Consider the following 20,331-nt stretch of genomic DNA (forward strand, 5'->3'; position numbering starts at 1 on the left):
TACTTCGTATTGAGACACTGTGGAAAAAAACATGTAATATATACATGAAATTGTATCGACTTATTTAAAAATAGCTGACTAAACTCTCCCATACCTTATCCTCGCCCAGAGAAAGAAATTAAACAATGGAGTAGATAAAATGGGTATTTCAGACTCGGACATTCGAACCGTCAATCTTGAAATAGATGCTCAAATAAAAAACAACGGCATTCCCTTAGGCAAACAAAAATTACAACCACGAGCTTTAGTAATTGGAGAGCATCATTAGCCTATACCACAACTTTCAGTGATTGGAAATTCAATTTTGCCATTTCCTAAGGAGCAGATAGCTACTTCAAAGAATTAACAGAATATATTATCATAATATGATTAGTAATACTTAAATCTCTTTTTATTTACATGGATGAGCTGTACAAAATAATAAAAAGAAAGATTAAAAAAGTTAACGAAAAGGAACTATATACATGACGTCCTCCCCAGCCAAGGAAAAAACTGCACAATTAGCAATTTCCACTTTAAGCCTTAAGTTGGGAAACTCTGCTTCAACTCTCCCAGATTTTAGGGAGTCAAGTGGTAATCCCAATGAAACTCTATACTGATCTCCCTTCCTCACTAGACTCCACATTCATTCTCAAAACAGAAGAAGATATATCTCTGGAGAAGATGACATTTCCGTCGCTGTCTAATGTGCGGTACGCCGCTAGGCCATTATCCATCACGATTCTGCATCCCGCTGATACATCACATGCTAATTTTACACCATAATATCTTAAATGATCCGAAATACTGTTACCACTCACCGACCTACATAGATTTATCAAGTTAGAAAGAGACCAATAGACCTAGAAAAACTCAGGCAGTCATCTATTACTGTTAAGACGATTAAGGAGGGGAAGCCGCACAATGGCGAAGCCACCTTTGTCCAAGTGATGGCAAATTGACACCCCTTTGACGGAAAATTATACTGTGTAACTAGGTAAAACTTCTTTTAATGGATTTATATTATAATGTTCAATCCCATTGGCTTCTTTGAGTGTTTACTTTTTAATATTTTGACTCCCCTTAGTATAAATCCTGACTCCGCCACTGCAGCCGGTAGGTGTTCCTTGTCATAATATTCTTTGATCTCAACTTACCAGCAAGGTTATAGATTCCTTTCATTGTGACGTGGTTCATCAGTAAAATCACCACTACCATGTCATGTTCCATTTGAAGTTCTTTGGATAAACTTCAAAACAAAGAAACCACTTCTACTCAATTTTCTGCAGAGTGACTTGTCTCCTATCGAATATCAGTGTGTTTTATGGTTTCACTTTCTTGATTTGTTATCAACAAAAGAAGAGCGAGAGAGACTCCTCTCGCATCATCACAGTTTTGCGCGCTTGAGTACAGCTTCAAAACAAATCTTTTTTAAAATTTAGTGTTAAGGTAACTTTCCTCTTTTTTCCCGAATTATTTTTCTCCTTTGGTAAGTGAAATTCGTGTGATGTATCGGCATTTTGACATGATGTTTTATAGAGTGCAAGAGGGGTTTCTTTTTATTTTATCGGGTAAGAGGGATTCAAGCGTGCCCTTAACTGGTTATGATTTACCAAACATTTTCCACGGTTCAGATTGTAGTTTTACTTAAATCTAACGAACAAGTAAATCAATTTGAAGAAATCCAGTGCAGATATTTCTGCTGAGCACGTGAAAGAGAAACTTTACCTGCTGCAAGAAGGGTCCTCCCCAGAATTATCACAGACCTTTTCAACTGTATAAACTAGACTTCCAAAGCCAAGATCATAAAGCCACACCTGCAATTTGAAGATCTCACAAGGTCAATTTATGCAACCAGAAACCAGGACAGCAAGAGGCACATCACTTGGATCTGTCTAAACATACTTTGAATGCTTTCAATGAGAAACACTATCACCATGAGGCTTTATCGCAAGAAACATATTAATGCAGACATTGCAACCAAAAAAACAAAAAAGAGTCATTGATGCGCTTCCATTTTTAATAAACTCATTGATTTATTTCAACGTATTCTAGTGGAGTATGAGATAACTTAACAAAATAACCAATGAATGGAAAAATGATACTCCCCATCCTTTATTATATGACAATATTTGAGTGAACACAGAATTAAGTTTATTATCTGTAAGGATGGAAGTAGTAAAATGGTTGAAAGTTGGTTAATGGAGAAATGATCACATCAACATGTAAATTTGATAGCTAGATGAATTTAAATTCTTGAAATTTGAATTTTTAGAAAAGCCCGCAGCACCGAACTCAAGACATTCAATGTAAAAGAATACAGCTGCCTCATACGTTGCAACTTTCGTGCACCTAATGACATTGTTAGACTTATGCAGTTCAAAGGTATTGAGTTGCAGTAAAAGAACTTGCCTCTCTAGGGAAATGACGATAAGTTTTCTGAGGGAAATAACGATAGTAAGGGGGCAAATGAGGCACAATGTCATGACCGTTTGTAACACGAATTGTATTGGGCACCCGTTTACTATAGTAGGACGCAAAAGCAGCGTTGCCAATTCGTGGTTGTCCAAAAGTCATAACCGAAATATTTTGGCATCCAAGATGAACCTGAATGAGAAGATAAATCCATTAACTGCAAGTTAGAGATACTTTCTTGCATTATATCAAGAAGTCCACAAGAAACATGTAATATTCCTACTTTTGTCGAGAAAAATGCATGCATCAGTTGGTAATGATATGCAAGACCGATGATATTTAAGAATGGATTTCTCTCTTTAAATGGCAAGTCAAAACAGGTAGACAATGATTTTTTACAAAAATAGCGGTAAGTCTTTAGTGCATACCCTGAGATCCAGGGCACAGAAAGCAGCCATAGCCCCTCCCATTGAGTGCCCGGTCACTATAATTTGAATATCTCCATACAACTCTTTCGCCCTTTTGACAGCATTTAAAACTCCTGGGCGGATTGTCGTGTTGTGGTAAGAAGAATAAAACCCATGATGCACCTGAGAGAGACAGAGATGACTGATATGCAGAAAGGAAGGTTAAAAGACAAGAAACACTGAGAAGAGATTTGGTGTCGTACACGCACCATTGCCCCTTCCACTCCTGGATAATCTATATCAAGCTGCTTCCAGTATAGATCTTCAATCCAATTCTGTAGGCTGCAACCAAAAAATCCACACTTGACTTCAGTATCAAATATTGTTGAATCACAGAGACCATATACTTCATTCCCATACAGTACGTTAGATAACCCATATTACATCACAACCGCGAGCAGATTGATCAGAGGTTATTGGATTTTAAACGTGGTCAAATTGAACAACAGACAAAGGTAAAGTCTTAACTTAACATTTCATAACTTAGACCTGAAGGCTCTACTCAGCTTCTTATTGACTCCCCTTTATTGTATTGTCCCAGACAGAAAGTAATAGAGTTCTGTAGTTTTCACATGAAGATCCAATCAGCTTCACTACTTCCTAATCATAGTCTATGATGGTCAAAGGCTCCATTCACTCTCCTCAACAAAGTTTGAAACCAAAATCAGAACCAGTTATAGAATAATTATCACTAGCCAAGCACACAAGTACCTTAGCCCCTAGAAAATTCTAATCAACTAGTCTTATTAGAAAGCAACACTTCGCTGCTCAAAGCGAGGAAGCAGTGCGAGCTTGATTCACTTCACGAAAGAAGCCATTACAGAAGTGTGCACTTCAAACAAACAACACGTAAAGTGATCTCAACGAGAAGCAGTCGGCTCTTTGAATCTCAACTTTGATTCGCTTCATGCAGAAGCCATATGCTTTAGAGAAGTGACACTTAAAGTGATCTCAACGAGAAGCGGTCGGCTCTTTGAATCTCAACCTTGAAAAGTTGGATTAATATCAACATTATTGTATATTGGATGCTGAAATTAGTTAATATGAGGTGCCTGAAGTGAAAGAACAATACCCGTAATTGACATTTCTTCTACTAATAAAAATGTCTCCAAAAATTTGAAATAAACAGAGAAAGGCCGAAAAAACCTAGAAAAATGGGCAATTTTAGGTTGTTTGGCTCATGTTTTGCTTGTATGGAAAATCTTCACATAATTTTGGGATTCTCCAACATGCGCACATGATGTGGTTTGCTAAAATGAGCTTCAACAACTAAATTACCAAACATCTTGCTACAATAAGCTTCACCGACTAAATTATCCCTTCTAAACACCTTTTTTCCTTTTTCATTCGAGAAACAACCCTCTGAGTTGCATATCTCAGGCATGCCAAGAGTTGTAAATCTCACAGGCATTCCTGGCATCTGACTGCTTGAGGAAATTAGGCTTCGCCGTGTTAGCACATCTAACATTGATTAGGACTATTCAAGTTGAAAGTAGATATAAGAGAAATATTTCATGTCAAATCAATCATCAACTAAAACTTTTAAGCTTTTCCAAATCAAAGCCAATTCCACAACATTGTAGAAGGTGGTTTAGATCTAGATCTTGTTTTCAACAAATAAATTCGCTAGGAATACTAATAGCCAACTAGCACCCAGGCCGATAACCAGTAAACTATATAGCAAGCAGAACTTACTTCCTTTTTTATAAGATACATAACACTATAACAGTACAACTTTAAATGATTTCTACCACCTCAATCATGAAGTTCTAGCTGGCTTTCACTTTTTTCACAGGATTTAGTAAGTAGAAGATCATTTCCTTTCAAAAGACCAGTTCCCCACGAAGGGGACATCTTGACGATAATTGGACTACATAACCGTGAAACTACACCTTTTGATTCCCCATATATCATATTTAACATTGCAAACAATGACAATGAAGTATGGGGACAGTAGAAGCAAAACCTGCTTTCCTGAGTGCCTCTGAATGCAATAACAATGGCATTAAGATTCTGTGCCACCCCGACATATGCCTGCAATAGGTACCAAGTATTAGATCACAAACTACGGCCTCTTATTAGGAGCACACTTGATTCTGCATAACGTAATACACACCTGTAGGCATCGTTGCACATCAACAATGAGCTCTATAATTTGAAAGCCCTGCTCAGGAAATATAGAAGTATATCATCCAAACAACTTAATAATGAAGGCTTGAACAAACCAACCGTATATGAAAAGCATGGCATGATATTTACACACGGCTTTTCTTTAACATGAGGAATGAGCAGATGAAACAATCCAAATAGATTACCTTAGTTAAATCATTACATCTTGAACATGTCCAGGTAAATAATTCTGTCAAATCTGATACATATACCTGCAAAGGAAAAGGATATTTTTTGGTTATAGTCTAGTTGATAACTGTCAAATAAAAGTCAACAATGTAATGTAGTTACGGCGTCAAATGAGCAACATGCATTGGAAAATGCTGTTCATTAACTATTAAGAGTGCAGAAAACAAAGGACAAGATTTCTAGAGACACGGAAGTTAAAACTACAGAAAAAGCATTTAAAGATCCTAATAGAATACTTAATTCAATTGCATTCTCAACTCAAATAATGAAGCCTCCAAGGCCCTAAATACAGAACTTTTAAACTGTTTTACTAGAGCAAAGACACTTTCTGGCCCCAAAACTACAATAGATTCAGATAGATTTGGAACAAAATCCTACCAAGGTATGTAAGTGTAATCAGAACTTACAGCAGAAGCATATTCCACTAATATGGTGGCAAGCGTATGATTGTAAATAGCTGCATGATGCTTGTTTTTGGCCTTCACATTGAGTTCTACAGCCAAAATAAATGTAAGCTATCTAGAAATTTGTTAAAGGTAGTCAAGCAAGTCCACAATCAGTTTACCATGACAATCATAAAGAGCACAATGTAAGCAGAAAAATACCTTCAAAACATACAGCAGTAAAACATCTTTTAGAATAACTTGGTTACCAACCAAGTTTTAATCAGTTTTCAACGACAGTCATTTTAGATATAAGCAGAAACTAAGAACATACGTCCAAGAAGGCCTGGTATACAATCCCTGCTTGTATTTGGTGGTGCATTTGGAAAGAGAGAAACAAAAGATGTTTTGAAGATGAACAGAATTCTACCTTGCAAGTAAAATCTGATTGTATTATGTTGTTATACTTTTGGTGTAGATTAGATTGGGGAAATGAGGCTGAAACTCTCTTACAGTTCATAGAATCTTTTGCATAGTCCTTTCTTTTTTATTGCTCTCATCTTGCAACTTTTTGGAGGTTGCATTTGACATCAATATTACCATTTCAAAAAAAAAAAAGATCCAACGCCTAAAAGTATAGCATAGCTATCAGTGTTTGTACAAATTACAATCATCTCAAACAGCCCACCACGCCTACTTCAATCTTTTTATTTCCGACTCCCTCTTTTTCAAAATGTCCTAGTTTGGCTTTGCACAGAGATTAAGAGAAATGTTAAAATTTAAATTGTTTAATATTCTTTGGGTCATATATGAATCCTCTGTTATCTATCTTAGGATACTGCAGAAATAGTCATAAATAGAGACTAGTACAACTGGAGCCAATTTCTTTTTTGTTTTTTCCGGGAACTAGGTCCAGTTTTAACTTTTGAAATATAAGTCTTTCGAGGTTCTTAGGAAAAAAACTGTTTTGTAATATGTTGCTTCTTTGAAGTTTTTTCAAAAATTTGTGAAGAAGTACTTTGAGACACTATCAATGACAAAATCTTCTTACACGCGCAAACTTCAAAAAGAAAACGAAAAACTACAACTATTTTTAACACTTTTTTCTTTTGCACTAATAAAAAAAGTAAACATTATTTTGGCAAGGACAAAAAAAAACTGGAAATAGAGGGAGTGAGACCTTTTACTACAAGCTATATCAAAGTTATCCTCATAAGGCCTGGTGCAGTGCGCATTGCAAGTAAGACCAACCCATACCTTTATCTATCAGCTATTATAAAAGCCGCTAAGCACCTGAAGCTGAATACACAAAAATCATAAGCTTGACTTAACTCAGAAGCAAAATTTCCATGCTCCTTCCCATGGAAGGATGACATCTCTTTTTTTAGTTGCTTGATTACATAAAGTTGGATTGCAAAATCAGTCCAAGAAAACTTAATGCAGTTAAGACCTACGAAAGTATCAATCAAACCAATGGTAGCAATTCATTATTATTGCACAACATAAGTATCACTACCAGCTAAAAGTTCAATTAAGCATCGGAAAATAGCCACTTTCAAGTGTATTGCAAAACCATCCAAGAAAACATAGTACACTTAACAGTGGCGGAGCCAAGAAATTATACAAGGGGATTCAAAAAATACTAGAATGCCGCACCTGAGATTTGAACACCTAAAGCAATTTTTGAACCCCCTTGACCACTTTACTAGAATTGTTTCCTTATGTCAGGGGTACTCAACAGCTTAAATGTAACCCAAAAAAATTGTCTTTACCCTACTAGCAGTGTATATTTTTCAACGGACGGGATTCAATTGAACCCCTTTTCCTCAACTTAGCTCCGCTCCTGACACTTAGCAGAGAGTAAACTTAAAACTCAACTCAATAGTATTAACCTCAAAGTTCTTGGAATAATGAATTTACCTCTACTAGTTGAAAAAAAGGTCAATTAGGCATAGGAAAATAGCCACTTTTAATAGGATTGCAAAACCATCCTAGAAAACATGCTACACTTAGCACCTATGAAACTAAAAAATCTATTCAAAGTAGTCATTCATAATTATAATTATATCAAAATCATGATTACCTCTACTAGTTGAAAAGGCAACCAAGCATAGGAAAATAGCGACCTTTAACCAAGTTTTGCCATCCATACCCTGTATGACGATATTCAAAACAAAATAAAAAATAAAAAAAAAGACTTTAGCTAAAAATAAAACACGGGAGATAATTGCATAAGATTCAAATAAACAACACTGAATTCACCTGGAAACTTCTAGAGCTCAATTGGAAGCACCGTTTGAAACAAATTGTTTTTTATTTTGATTTTCTTTTTACTTCCTTCTGACCACCGGCGACGGCGATGATTTGCACGATCAACCGGCGATGATTAGCACGTGTCAACCGGCGATGAATGCAGAATTTAAGGGAGACTAAAAGCGTGGAATGTAGAAAAAGAAGATGGAGAAGGGTCCAAGCTTTTTGGCAGAAAAACGTGAATTGGGTATGACTATAATTGTAATTAATTAGCCGTAGGGAAAGGCCGTGATGCAGTGGCGTACAGAAGCCGATTGTGACTCAGATAGATTGGAACTGATATGGATATAATTGCCGCTAGAGCCGTTTTATTGTTTTTATATTTTGCTGGTATTTTCTTTTAACCACTAAAAACTGTTTTCCCCCTCCAACTTCACTTAATTAGTTAATTACAAGTTTATAACTAACAGTATCATTCATGAATTTTCATCTTTGTCTTAATTTATTTTTGGATCATTTGAATCTCTTTCATCAAAAAATTATAATATATGGGCATAATAAGGCAAAAATAATTTATTTTATTTATATAAATTATTGAATCTTCTTGATATAAGGAAAAATTTAATGTAACAACATAGAGAGTTCAAAATTTGCTTTAGATCACTGCTTCAAATTATATGAGAGAATTTTATTTTTTTTTCTTTTAATCCCTAATTTAATAGTTTGTATTTTTTTGGTTTACTTATTGCTTCTTTGGTAGTCAATTATGGCATGGGTTTTTCCCTCTTTTATATTTTTGCTTTCTTAATTCCTACTGGAATATTGGAATATCCTGCTACTTGTTGTTTTGGTTCCATTTTCAAATTAGTGACTGCTAATTTAGACGTTGATGAATGGAATATGCCAAATTTCCAAGCATTTTATCCTCTTTTATAAAGATGCGGTCGTTAGGTAACCCAAGCATAAAGTACCATTGAATTTGAGTTATTACTTGTATTTTGAGCATTCTCGAGAATTCTTCGTCGGCCTCACCCACTCTTTTGGAAATTCCAACAGATCCTTTTGGTCAGCTATTATTGTTGTTTTTTGTTTTATCATCATCATTATTATGTTGTTATAATTTTTAATATTATTATTATTACAGGTTACTTAGGTATCTACATTGCACGTATTATATATAAGATATAAATTAAATGTACAACATTATAAGATACAAATACCTTTTCCTAAAAACAAAATTCAAATATAAAAGACTTATATTGAAATGGATCTCGAATCAATAAGATAGATAATTTGATTTATGTGCCGGTAGTCATTTTTTGCAATAGAGTGAGCTTAGGACTGCATTTTGTAATAAACAATTGCATTTGATGTTAGACGAAAAAGTAGACTCCTTATACATAACAAAAGCCAAAAGAAAACTATCATAAGGCACATAATCTAACATTCTTAAGCCGCTACCATTCTTAGAAAGAAATCTTTTTCACCATAAAATTTTCAATTTTCATTTGATGATGAATTTTGAAATTTTTCAAAATTTTTAAAAACTCCAAAAGCTATTTTTCAAAATTTTCACTTAAATCACTCGTAAAAATTCAAAAATAACCCAAAATTATATTTATGTCCAAACACAACTCTAATTTTCAAATATCATTTTTACTTTTTCGGAATTTTACGATTGGGAATGTTACACAAATAACCGGCCATATTCAATGTTTATTTTTTTTAGCCGGTATACATAGATTATACATTAATTATATGCAGTTATACATATGTTATACATGAATTATACATGTAGTATACATCCGTCGGCTATTTTTAGTTTAAGAGATCGGGTGGGCGGGTATTTGGGTTAATTCTTCCACTTCCAATCAAGAAGTTGTGAGTTCGAGTCACCCCAAGAGCAAGGTGAGGAGTTCTTGGAGGGAAGGATGCCGAGGGTCTATTGGAAATAACCTCTCTACCTCATGGTAGAGGTAAGGTCTGCGTACACACTACCCTCCCAAACCTCACTAGTGAGATTATACTGGGTTGTTGTTGTTGTTGTTCTTCTTCTTCTTCTTCTTCTTTACGACTCTTACATCCAAACGCCCACGTAAAGTGAAAAAGACAACTGGGCTTGAGCACAATAGAGGCCCAAAAGAGGTTGTGATCCAACCCAAATCAGGTGACTCGGCCCAAAGAATACCGGACCCCAGTCCAAAGGCGGGAAATCACATTTCACCAATAAGTGGCGGGAAGGTCACTTCACAAAAGAAAATATCAATATTCTGAAAAGGTTCCAATTTTGTTGGTCTAGGCGGGTTCACTATAAATACTGAAAACGTATTAGACCGTTTTCGAGTCGGTCCATACTATAGTACCACTTACTTTCCTTTTAAGGTGTTTTTCCTCCAGCAGAGAAAACCCTCAAACTCGCGTTTTGAAGTCGGAGCAGATGGCGAAAAACTCGAGAGCGAAATCCTCGTCGGAGGAGCCATTATCGGACGGTTCCGAGGAGGAGCAAGTCAACGATCAAGTCAACGATGAAGAAGACGAGGAGGAGCTTGAAGCCGTTGCTAGGTCCGCCGATGACTCCGAAGAAGACGACGATGCTCCTGCATCCAACAGAGCCGACGGCGAAGACGACGATAATGAGGTGCGTTTATTGGCCGTTCTCTTTAGGTTTTGGTAATTTTACTTTTTGGAACTGTTATTTTGCAGATCTAAGTTTACATTAGAATTCTTCTTTGGTTTGGTGTTTTTGCTGAAATTGACGAGGAATAATGTTGTGTTACTGACGAATAATGATGTGTTACTGAGTGGATATTTTAAGTAAAGCTTCAAAGCATTAGAAAGGAATGTGAATATGCAACCATTGCAATAGAGCCGTTGTTACTGTTTTTAGCTCATTATTATTAATTAATGCCCGATAATAATGTGCTAATGAATGGATATGTGAAATTTGAGGTGGTGTTGAAATGGCGGAAAGGAATGCAAATGTGAATTTAGAAGCTCCGGTCATTGTTACGAATTAAGGCCCAGTAACTATTCCCCTAGTTAGTAAACATCATAGACTTTCTAGTTTAGAGTTAATATTTCAAGTGAATTTCTGATGGCATAAAGGAAAAGGAAAGAACATTTCATCAAAGAAATAGAAGATCTTGTCCCTGATAAAACATGTGTTGAATAGCTCATTAATATGAATTATTCAATTTGTAGTATCTGTGAAGCTAAAGTGATGATGACTTTTAGCTGATTTAGTGTAGCTTTATGAGAGTTATCTTAAGTTTGTTTTGCTACTACACCTGTAGGAAGATGCTGCAGCTAATGAGATCTCAAAGCGTGAAAAAGCGAGGTTAAAAGAGATGCAGAGGCGTAAGAAGCAAAAGATACAAGATATGTTGGATGCACAGAATGCTGCCATACAAGCTGATATGGTATCTTACTTAGACCAATTGCTGAGAGATTATGGGTTCTCCTCTTTTCAATTAGTTTCTTGTGAAGGTGTGCCTTATGGAAATTTTATCTTTGGCAGAATAACAAGGGAAAGGGGCGTCTGAAGTATCTTTTGGAGCAAACAGAGTTGTTTGCACATTTTGCAAAAACTGACCAGTCTACTCCAGAAAAGAAGGCAAAAGGAAGGTACGTGTAATGCAGTTTTTGTTTCTTTATATGCAGGGACTTCAGTTTGAGAGCTGTCTTGCTAGTGTGATTTTGGAGACCTGTTAGTAGATTTGGGATTCAGGTATTTTTGAGCCGTGCACCTTTTTAGCTGTTAGCGCTCAGGAAATAGAATGGGATAAAAGGAAGAAGGTTTACGTATATGGATCCATTCTTGTTTGGTAGGTTTAGTCGGCAAGTTGAAATCAACACATCCTAAATATTTTTGCTGTTTGTGTAACTTGGTAAGGAAGATTCACTTTTTTCGTTTGGTTTTCAAGTAGCCACCTCCTCTTGAAATGGTGACTAGGGATTGTTGTCTCTACTCTTACTACAGTTAGGGCAGGCTTACTCCCAAAAATAATAGTGGTCGTATTCTGCTTATTTTACAATTGACTGCTATATATTGTTATAGATGATTACATGATTGGACCTGATCCCTTCCAGTTGATATTTCTATGTTATATATATGGAGAAGCTTGCTTCATTAATGTGATTTACTGCTTTACTTGCATATATGCATGATTGTCTTCTGTATGAACCCACTGATTAAACTTTTTCTTCAGGGGTCGTCATGCATCAAAGATGACTGAAGAGGAAGAAGATGAAGAGTATCTCAAAGAAGAAGAGGGTGGGCTTGGAAATACACGGCTAGTGGCTCAGCCCTCTTGTAAGGATTTCCCCTGTATTTTAGCTTCTTGCTTTATACTGTATGTTTCAGCACAAGTATATTTATAGTATGAAACCTCTACCGGACTGTCTCAGAAATGCTTAGATCAGATGTAACCAGAATTGTTAATGTCCTATATGATCGAATATGTCCCTCCTTTCTAGAGATTTAAAATGTCTGGTTTAGTAATTCCCTTTATCATCCTTCTCTTTTATGATTTAGCCATTTATATATATCTAAATCCTACTCAACTTGAAAAAAATGTTATTTCAACCGTGCCTACAAAGTATAAACAGTACTTATAAGAATAGTGATTTCAATAATCTATTTGAGTAAGTTTTGTTTGATAAGGTTAGATAATCTCCTCAAACTTTACTTTGCCCTTTTGAAGTTAATTTGTAAATCTTTGGATTTCTCTGCTAATTGAGAAATATTTGTCTTACTCTGGGGAATTTAGTAAGCCTAGAGCCTGCAAGTTGTGTTATTGGCTAGGTAAATTTCAATCTCATTCCTGTACCACCAACTAAAGCAATCTAGATATTAGGTACCGTTGGCTTAGATTTTGGGAATGTTCCTACTATGTTAGATGTAATGTGCTTGGTTTAAGTTCTAGAGGTGCATCCATAGTTTAGTTTGCTGCATTGAAGGCATTATATATGTTTGAGGGTAATACGGTTAGGTTATATGAGTATGTGTGTGGAGTTTCAAAGAACTTAAGTCCCTTCTCCATGGCTGTATCTAATCAGCATTTTCTAAAACTGTGTAATCTTTACTTTGTATGAAGTTGCCAAGGAATAAATGAAGCTTAGGAACAATGGATCTCCTTAAATGTGTCCCCTATTGAATAGCTTAAGCTTTTAGATGAGGTGGTTGACACAATTCAATATAGTATTGGAGCATGTAGAGGTCCGTCCCGAGTTCGAGTCTGCTGCCATTTATCAAAAACAATTCCATGTTCTTGACCTAGGAGAAAAGAATTGGGCCTACATCGAAGAGGCGTGTAGCAGATCTAAAATAATTCAATAAGTGTGTCTGCTCTGCAACATCTTGGACTTTCAAATGATGTGGTTCACACAATATGATATATTCTTTACTGAGGTTTTCCACTACTAGCATTTTACTTGAAAGTGCTAAAAGTCTGATAGAGCCTTGACCTTGTGGGCATTCTGGTGGAAAAGATCAAACTGAGTAGTGGAAATTTGAATTCCGTTGTGATTAATGCTTATATTTCTGACAAACTTCTTGTTTAATTCTCTCATTTCCTTGTCTCATTAAGGATGTAATGGTTACATGTACGTGCTTATCAGGTATTCAAGGAAAGATGAGGGATTATCAACTTGCTGGTTTGAACTGGATGATACGGCTATATGAGAATGGCATAAATGGGATACTTGCTGATGAAATGGTCAGTGTTGTCACTTGAATTTTTTTGGGATATTCCTTTTTCATTTTGTGCTTCGGGCTTTTTGGGAGACACATCTTGATTTAATTATTCCTGTAATTGCATAGGGTCTTGGTAAGACTCTGCAAACCATCTCCTTGATGGGGTACCTGCATGAGTTTAGAGGCATTACTGGTCCTCACATGGTTGTTGCGCCAAAATCCACGCTTGGCAATTGGATGAATGAAATCAAACGTTTTTGTCCTATTTTGCGTGCTGTAAAGTTCCTTGGAAACCCTGAAGAAAGGGTAAGCAGTTACAGGGTTCTCCTTCTTTCCCTTTTGTATATATCTTATTACTTCTCCTGACTATGTCAATATTTCCCTTTTATAGAGATACATCCGAGAGGAGTTACTTGTTGCTGGGAAGTTTGATGTGTGTGTCACAAGTTTTGAGATGGCCATCAAAGAGAAATCTGCTTTACGTCGCTTTAGTTGGCGTTACATCATCATTGATGAGGCTCATAGAATCAAGAATGAAAATTCTCTTCTTTCCAAGACCATGAGGCTCTACAATACTAATTATAGGCTGTTGATCACAGGGACACCGCTTCAGGTGATTTTTTTCTTTGATGATTTTCTTTTTGTTTAGCAAGTAGTACTTTTATATATGTCTCAATTTAGCCTGACCCTATCCTGAAATGCTTATTTACCTGTCCCAAAACTTTAAAATTGATATGGAATAGTGTTACCTTTTTGTAATTCATGTGGGGCATCTCTTTAGAAAATTAATCTATTTTTTCTCTTAATATATCAGATGTTATTTTATTAAGCTCTCCTATATCACGGCTTCTTAAACCTTTTCTCGGAATTTCTTTATCATTTAAACCTCATCTTCGGTTTTGCAACAGTGAAATGTTAGTTTTTCATCTCTTAACTTTGTTATACTGTACTATTCTCTGGTACGGATCTCTTTAATCTCATGACTTGATGTGCTGGGGGTCTATGCAATTGCACAGAATAATCTTCATGAGCTCTGGGCTCTTCTGAACTTTTTGCTGCCCGAGATCTTTAGCTCGGCCGAGACATTTGATGAGTGGTTTCAAATATCTGGTGAGAATGACCAGCAGGAGGTGGTCCAGCAGCTTCATAAGGTATATTTGTCAGTAGTTTGTATAATTGATAGTAGCAGTTTCGGCTATTTTGTAAGAAACAGTGTTCTAGTTGAGGGGATAAAGATAGATCAACTACGTGTGTGAGAGAAATACTGTTCACAATTTGGGGCTGTATATCCGCTGACTTTCCAATTTTTGCTACATGATCAGGTCCTTCGTCCATTTCTTCTTCGGAGACTAAAGTCTGATGTTGAGAAAGGTCTGCCTCCAAAGAAGGAAACAATTCTTAAGGTTGGTATGTCCCAGATGCAGAAACACTACTATAGGGCTCTGTTGCAAAAAGATTTTGAGGTTGTTAATTCTGGAGGAGAGCGCAAGCGTCTTCTTAATATAGCAATGCAGCTCCGAAAATGTTGTAATCATCCATATCTTTTCCAAGGAGCTGAGCCAGGACCTCCATATACAACAGGAGAGCATCTCATAGAAAATGCTGGTAATATTTTATTTCTATAAATGAATAGGAAAACCTAATCAATTTTTGGTTGTAAGCTTTTCCTTATAATGCATGTTCTCAATGCAGGCAAAATGGTTCTTCTAGATAAGTTGCTTCCTAAGCTGAAGGAACGTGGCTCAAGGGTTTTAATATTTTCACAGGTTTTTTTTATCTCTCTTTCCTGTTCTCGACATTCCCACTATTTTTTTTCTAAATAGCTCATGTACAGATTTTTGGACTGAACCTTTGCTTCAATATTATGATCTAGATGACACGGCTATTGGATATCCTCGAAGACTACCTGATGTACCGTGGTCACCAATATTGTCGGATTGATGGAAACACTGGTGGAGAAGATCGTGATGCTTCTATTGAAGCATTTAACAGTCCAGGGAGTGAAAAATTTTGCTTCTTATTGTCAACCAGAGCTGGCGGTCTTGGTATCAATCTTGCTACAGCAGATATTGTAATTCTTTATGACAGTGACTGGTGAGAGAGGATCTTATAAGTCTGGTTTTCAGAATCTTGAGAATAGATGATATCTGAGTCTATTGGGTTTCCTGTCATTGTATTACAGGAATCCACAGGTTGACTTGCAGGCGCAGGACCGTGCCCATAGGATTGGACAGAAGAAGGAAGTCCAAGTATTCCGCTTCTGCACTGAGGTTTGCTTTCTTTCTAGATGTGTTACTATACTGAAATAATGCCACCACTTTGGTCTCTGTAGTGACGGTTGACACATTCTTATTTCAATTAATTCAAACAGTACACAATTGAGGAAAAGGTGATTGAAAGGGCTTATAAAAAGCTGGCACTTGATGCATTGGTAATCCAGCAGGGACGGCTGGCTGAACAAAAAAGTAAGCTTTCATTCTTGTGTTATTGCTTTCTCTTGATTATATTTTAGATGTTAGAGTATACTGAATTTTGATCATCTATTGGCCGATCATGCAGCTGTTAATAAGGATGAGCTGCTGCAGATGGTGCGGTTTGGTGCTGAAATGGTTTTCAGTTCCAAAGATAGTACTATTACGGATGAGGATATCGATAGAATCATTGCCAAAGGAGAAGAGGCAACAGCAGAACTTGATGCCAAGATGAAGAAGTTTACAGAAGATGCCATCAAGTTTAAGATGGATGACAGTATGCACTCTGCTCTTCTTTTTGGCTTGTGGATTGTATCTTTTGGCTCTATATAATTGGTTGTGTTTTTTTGCTGTTCTAAACAATTTGGATTTTTAACTAAGATTTGCCTACTTTTTGCAGCTGCTGACTTGTATGACTTTGATGACGAAAAGGTAAGGGTGTTTAAGTTGATTAGTTATCTAACAATTCTTTGTTTCAGACATCTTTAGTGTGCTTATCTTTCATCTTTCTGGTTTATGTATTGTTGATGAAGGATGAAAACAAGACGGATTTCAAGAAAATTGCCAGTGAAAATTGGATAGAACCTCCAAAAAGAGAGAGAAAACGCAAGTATGATTTTTAGTTGCTAAGTTCACCTTTTGATGTATTTAGAGCTTAATTTATCATCATTTTAAATCACTCTTCTTTGCTGTCAGTTACTCAGAGTCTGAATACTTCAAGCAAACCATGCGACAAAGTGGTCCTGCAAGACCTAAAGAGCCCAGGATTCCTAGGATGCCTCAGTTGTAAGTTGATTGCTATCCGTTGTACTAATTTTACTCCTCCCAGTTTTTCTAGTGCCATAAGCAATACTGAGTTCTCTGAGTTCCAGCTTTTCGCAAGTTTGCTGATCTTTATGCCAAAATTCTGTTTATTGACATATCTTAACATTCTTAGGCACGACTTTCAGTTCTTTAATACCCAGAGACTAAGTGAGCTGTACGAGAAGGAAGTGCGTTATCTCATGGTGGGTTATGCCTCGGGATTTCCCAGGTTTTCTTTTATTGACATCTTCGTATATGCCTTTTTGTTTGGTATCTTAATTTTCCGTTTCATTTCAGCAAACGCACCAGAAGAATCAATTAAAAGACACAATAGAAGTGGAAGAGCCTGAAGGTATAATTCCTTTTTCCTTTTAAAGGAATTTTTTTCCCTCTAAAATTTGGATGTGCGGACCTAAGTTGCTCCGACATGGCAGTTTAGGTGCGGCACCCATGTCGACACAACACTAGTATGGGTGTGGATACCAGATCCGTACCGGATCTGGTCAAACAACTTTGGGTACTTTGACCACGACGGACAAAAAAATTTGAGACAATTTGATTACCTAAATCAGAACTAAAACTAGGGTAAATTTGAAGAAAATAGCATATCTTACCAAGGAAATCAATCTTTTACTTATCTACAACTTGAGAATAAAAAGGAATACGTAAGTATTCCACAAAATTTCTCATAAATTAAAGATATTTTTATTTTTTTTCCGTACTAGGATCCGTATCCCCGAATCTTAAAATTTACATCTTGAAAGATCCGACCTCTAGATCCGCACTCGTGTCCGAGCAACTTAGGTGCGGACACATTAGGGTTTACTTTGCTTTGTGAATATGTGCTAACAATTGTTGCATTGTAGATGTTGGAGAGCCTTTAACTGCTGAGGAACAGGAAGAAAAGGAGAAACTGTTGGAGGAGGTAAGTGGTTTATTAACTCATGATGGGGTTATATTTAGCTTTTATATGTATCAGAATTTGGCATTTTGTACTTGTAGGGATTTTCAACATGGAGTAGGAGAGACTTCAATGCTTTTATCAGGGCATGTGAGAAGTATGGTCGGAATGACATAAAAAGTATTGCTGCTGAAATGGAAGGAAAGACAGAGGAGGAGGTTGAAAGATATGCAAAAGTTTTCAAAGAAAGATACAAAGAGTTAAATGGTAAGTGGTAGTTAATTTGAAAATAAAGAAAGAATTACTCTCTAGTCTTTCCGATCCAAAGAGAACATCCAATTGTTATATGAAATAATTGTTAACACTAGAGTGCTAAATACTATTAAGTGTTAAGTGGTAAACATGTGGTGCACATGTTGCTTTCTTTTTATGGTCTAAGAATGGGGAAGGAGAGAGGAAACCCTATTTCAAAGTAGACTGTTACTTGTCAATTAAATCAGTGTGCCTGAATGAGTAATTTGGATCCTATGCAACTATTTATATTGTATTGGGGTGGAATGCTGGTTATCGAAAAACATTGACTTTTAGTTTGGGAAGGGATTGTGTGCTGGCCATTCTTCCTTTGTCTAGGGTACATCCCCGTTTTGTTTGAGAGGCTAAGGGACTAGAGTCCAAAAAGCAAAAAGAAAATGTGTAATTTCCCCATCTTCCTCTAAAAATTGTGTAATATCTGTCATTTTTTGTTGTTGCAAAAAGCAGCTACATGGTGGTAATCCAAATATTCTTGTTTTAGCGCAAATTTTATAAATGGTAAGCTTGCACTAAGCTACAAAAATATGGTAATCCAAAGGCTCTTTATTGATCTAGTTACAAATATGGAGCAATATGGTTCTCATCTTCAGTATACACCACCACTTAATTATTTATGTGATTGCTCTTGTAACGCTCATGTTCTATGTAAAGATTTCTAACCTCCTAAGAGAATAATCACACTTTATCCACATTAAAAATGTTACATACTTTTGCTAATAATGTTATTTAAACAACTTTGACAGACTTCAACAATTTCAGTATTATTGAACTATTCAAAGTATTTGTTTTTAAAAGATCTAACTATTCACAGTTAAATTGCTATTAAACATACTTTTCAACTATTAGCTTAATATTTTCTTCTATTTCTAGTGATATAGAAGTCAAAATTGGCATCTTATTATATGTGCTCAGCCAAATGGTATTATATATATTGGGATTGCGGGGGAACACATTTTGTGTATTAAGATCTGTTACATGCAATGTCGTGCTAATTGATATTACAGAACTACAAAAAACGAGTGGACAGATAAGCTCTTGATGTTCGGGCAGGAATAAAGTTCTGTCTTGTGGTTAATGTTTTTGCTTTAGATAGCATTTGGGGCATGCTTTTATTTGATGTTGGAGGCATGTTATTCTAATGGATGGTGTGTGTGTAGATTATGATAGGATTATTAAGAATATCGAAAGAGGAGAGGCTAGAATTTCGCGGAAGGATGAGATCATGAAAGCAATTGGGAAGAAGTTGGACCGCTACAAGAATCCATGGTTGGAGTTGAAGATCCAGTATGGTCAGAACAAAGGGAAATTGTATAATGAGGAGTGTGATCGCTTCATGGTAAGCAGACTAAAACTTTTGGGGCTTAATCTTATACTTTCTGTCTTTAGGATTTATGTATATGGAGATCATTTTGCAGTTATGTATGGTTCACAAGCTCGGCTACGGAAACTGGGATGAGCTGAAGGCTGCATTCCGCACGTCACCTTTGTTTCGGTTTGATTGGTTTGTGAAGTCTCGAACCACTCAAGAACTTGCCAGAAGATGTGATGCACTTATTCGGTTGGTGGAGAGGGAAAACCAAGAGTTTGATGAGAGGGAGAGGCAGGCACGCAAAGAAAAGAAACTTGCAAAGGTACTGGGGCCTCTTAGTGCTGTTTACAGCATAAGAATACATTTGATGCTAAAAGCTTTTTGTATTTAACAGAACATGACACCAACAAAGCGCACTTTGGCAAGACAGGCAACTGAAAGCTCTCCTACCTTAAAGAAGCGGAAGCAGTCATCAATGGATGACTATGTGAGCTCGGTAAATATTTCTGCTGTGATTTTGTGTTTGTTTTTGTTTGAGTTTAAGATTGTGCTTAACTGTCGTAATCCCTCTTTTTACAGGGTAAGAGGAAGAAATGATCATCTTAACTTACATAGCCTTCTCTTTTTGTGGTTTAGATCCTCTAGTATTTTGTTTAACCAGGTTGGTCAATCCGATGCTCTCAAGCTGCAATGTTGAGGGTATTGCGATTCTGTCTGGTGCAGAGGAGAATCAGAGTATTCAGATATGATGTGTTAGTCCATTGTACAAAGTCCAAATATACAATTCCATTATGGCTAGTCTTATCACTGTGGTTGAACATTATATGTAATGAAAATCAACTTACTAAGTCATTGTTCTTGCCTGTCTGCTACTCTGCTCTTGTATGGTGTATATATTTGTACGTAATTTTCATTGGAATAAGCTCTACCAATATAAACAGTAGGTGCCTACAGGCAAATGTTAAATGAACTTGCAAAACAGCA

The 20,331-nt window shown here is 36.3% G+C and overlaps 2 protein-coding genes across 4 annotated transcripts; one reads left to right on the plus strand and one right to left on the minus strand.

Annotated features, from left to right (window-relative positions):
• Nucleotides 1-333: 333 nt before the first annotated feature.
• On the minus strand, nucleotides 334-8,167 carry LOC107763173 (lipase-like). Of its 2 annotated transcripts, none has more exons than XM_016581639.2 (11): nucleotides 7,865-8,167; nucleotides 7,686-7,755; nucleotides 5,627-5,712; nucleotides 5,177-5,242; nucleotides 4,978-5,025; nucleotides 4,828-4,895; nucleotides 3,071-3,143; nucleotides 2,823-2,984; nucleotides 2,392-2,586; nucleotides 1,708-1,796; nucleotides 334-804 (listed from the first exon to the last, which is right to left on the minus strand). In XM_016581639.2, exons 2-11 carry the CDS (start codon nucleotides 7,750-7,752, stop codon nucleotides 591-593), a joined length of 1,068 nt encoding a protein of 355 aa, XP_016437125.1. In that variant the 5' UTR covers nucleotides 7,753-7,755; nucleotides 7,865-8,167; the 3' UTR covers nucleotides 334-590. The 2 variants fall into 2 exon arrangements, with proteins under 2 accessions (XP_016437125.1, XP_016437124.1); XM_016581638.2 differs by having other exon boundaries at nucleotides 3,065-3,143.
• A 650-nt stretch (nucleotides 8,168-8,817) lies between these two features.
• LOC107763174 (ISWI chromatin-remodeling complex ATPase CHR11) lies at nucleotides 8,818-20,199 on the plus strand. Of its 2 annotated transcripts, none has more exons than XM_016581640.2 (25): nucleotides 8,818-10,493; nucleotides 11,149-11,274; nucleotides 11,373-11,479; nucleotides 12,064-12,167; nucleotides 13,475-13,572; nucleotides 13,677-13,856; nucleotides 13,942-14,163; nucleotides 14,567-14,701; nucleotides 14,873-15,155; nucleotides 15,243-15,316; nucleotides 15,424-15,644; nucleotides 15,733-15,820; nucleotides 15,922-16,015; nucleotides 16,110-16,298; nucleotides 16,422-16,453; nucleotides 16,555-16,631; nucleotides 16,718-16,807; nucleotides 16,959-17,028; nucleotides 17,123-17,177; nucleotides 17,692-17,750; nucleotides 17,828-17,993; nucleotides 19,196-19,374; nucleotides 19,454-19,669; nucleotides 19,742-19,843; nucleotides 19,927-20,199. In XM_016581640.2, exons 1-25 carry the CDS (start codon nucleotides 10,293-10,295, stop codon nucleotides 19,942-19,944), a joined length of 3,186 nt encoding a protein of 1,061 aa, XP_016437126.2. In that variant the 5' UTR covers nucleotides 8,818-10,292; the 3' UTR covers nucleotides 19,945-20,199. The 2 variants fall into 2 exon arrangements, with proteins under 2 accessions (XP_016437126.2, XP_016437127.2); XM_016581641.2 differs by having other exon boundaries at nucleotides 10,105-10,493; nucleotides 11,373-11,582.
• The last annotated feature ends 132 nt before the right edge of the window (nucleotides 20,200-20,331 follow it).

This window comes from Nicotiana tabacum, chromosome 14, assembly GCF_000715075.1.
Source record: "Nicotiana tabacum cultivar K326 chromosome 14, ASM71507v2, whole genome shotgun sequence".
Taxonomy (NCBI): Eukaryota; Viridiplantae; Streptophyta; class Magnoliopsida; order Solanales; family Solanaceae; genus Nicotiana; species Nicotiana tabacum.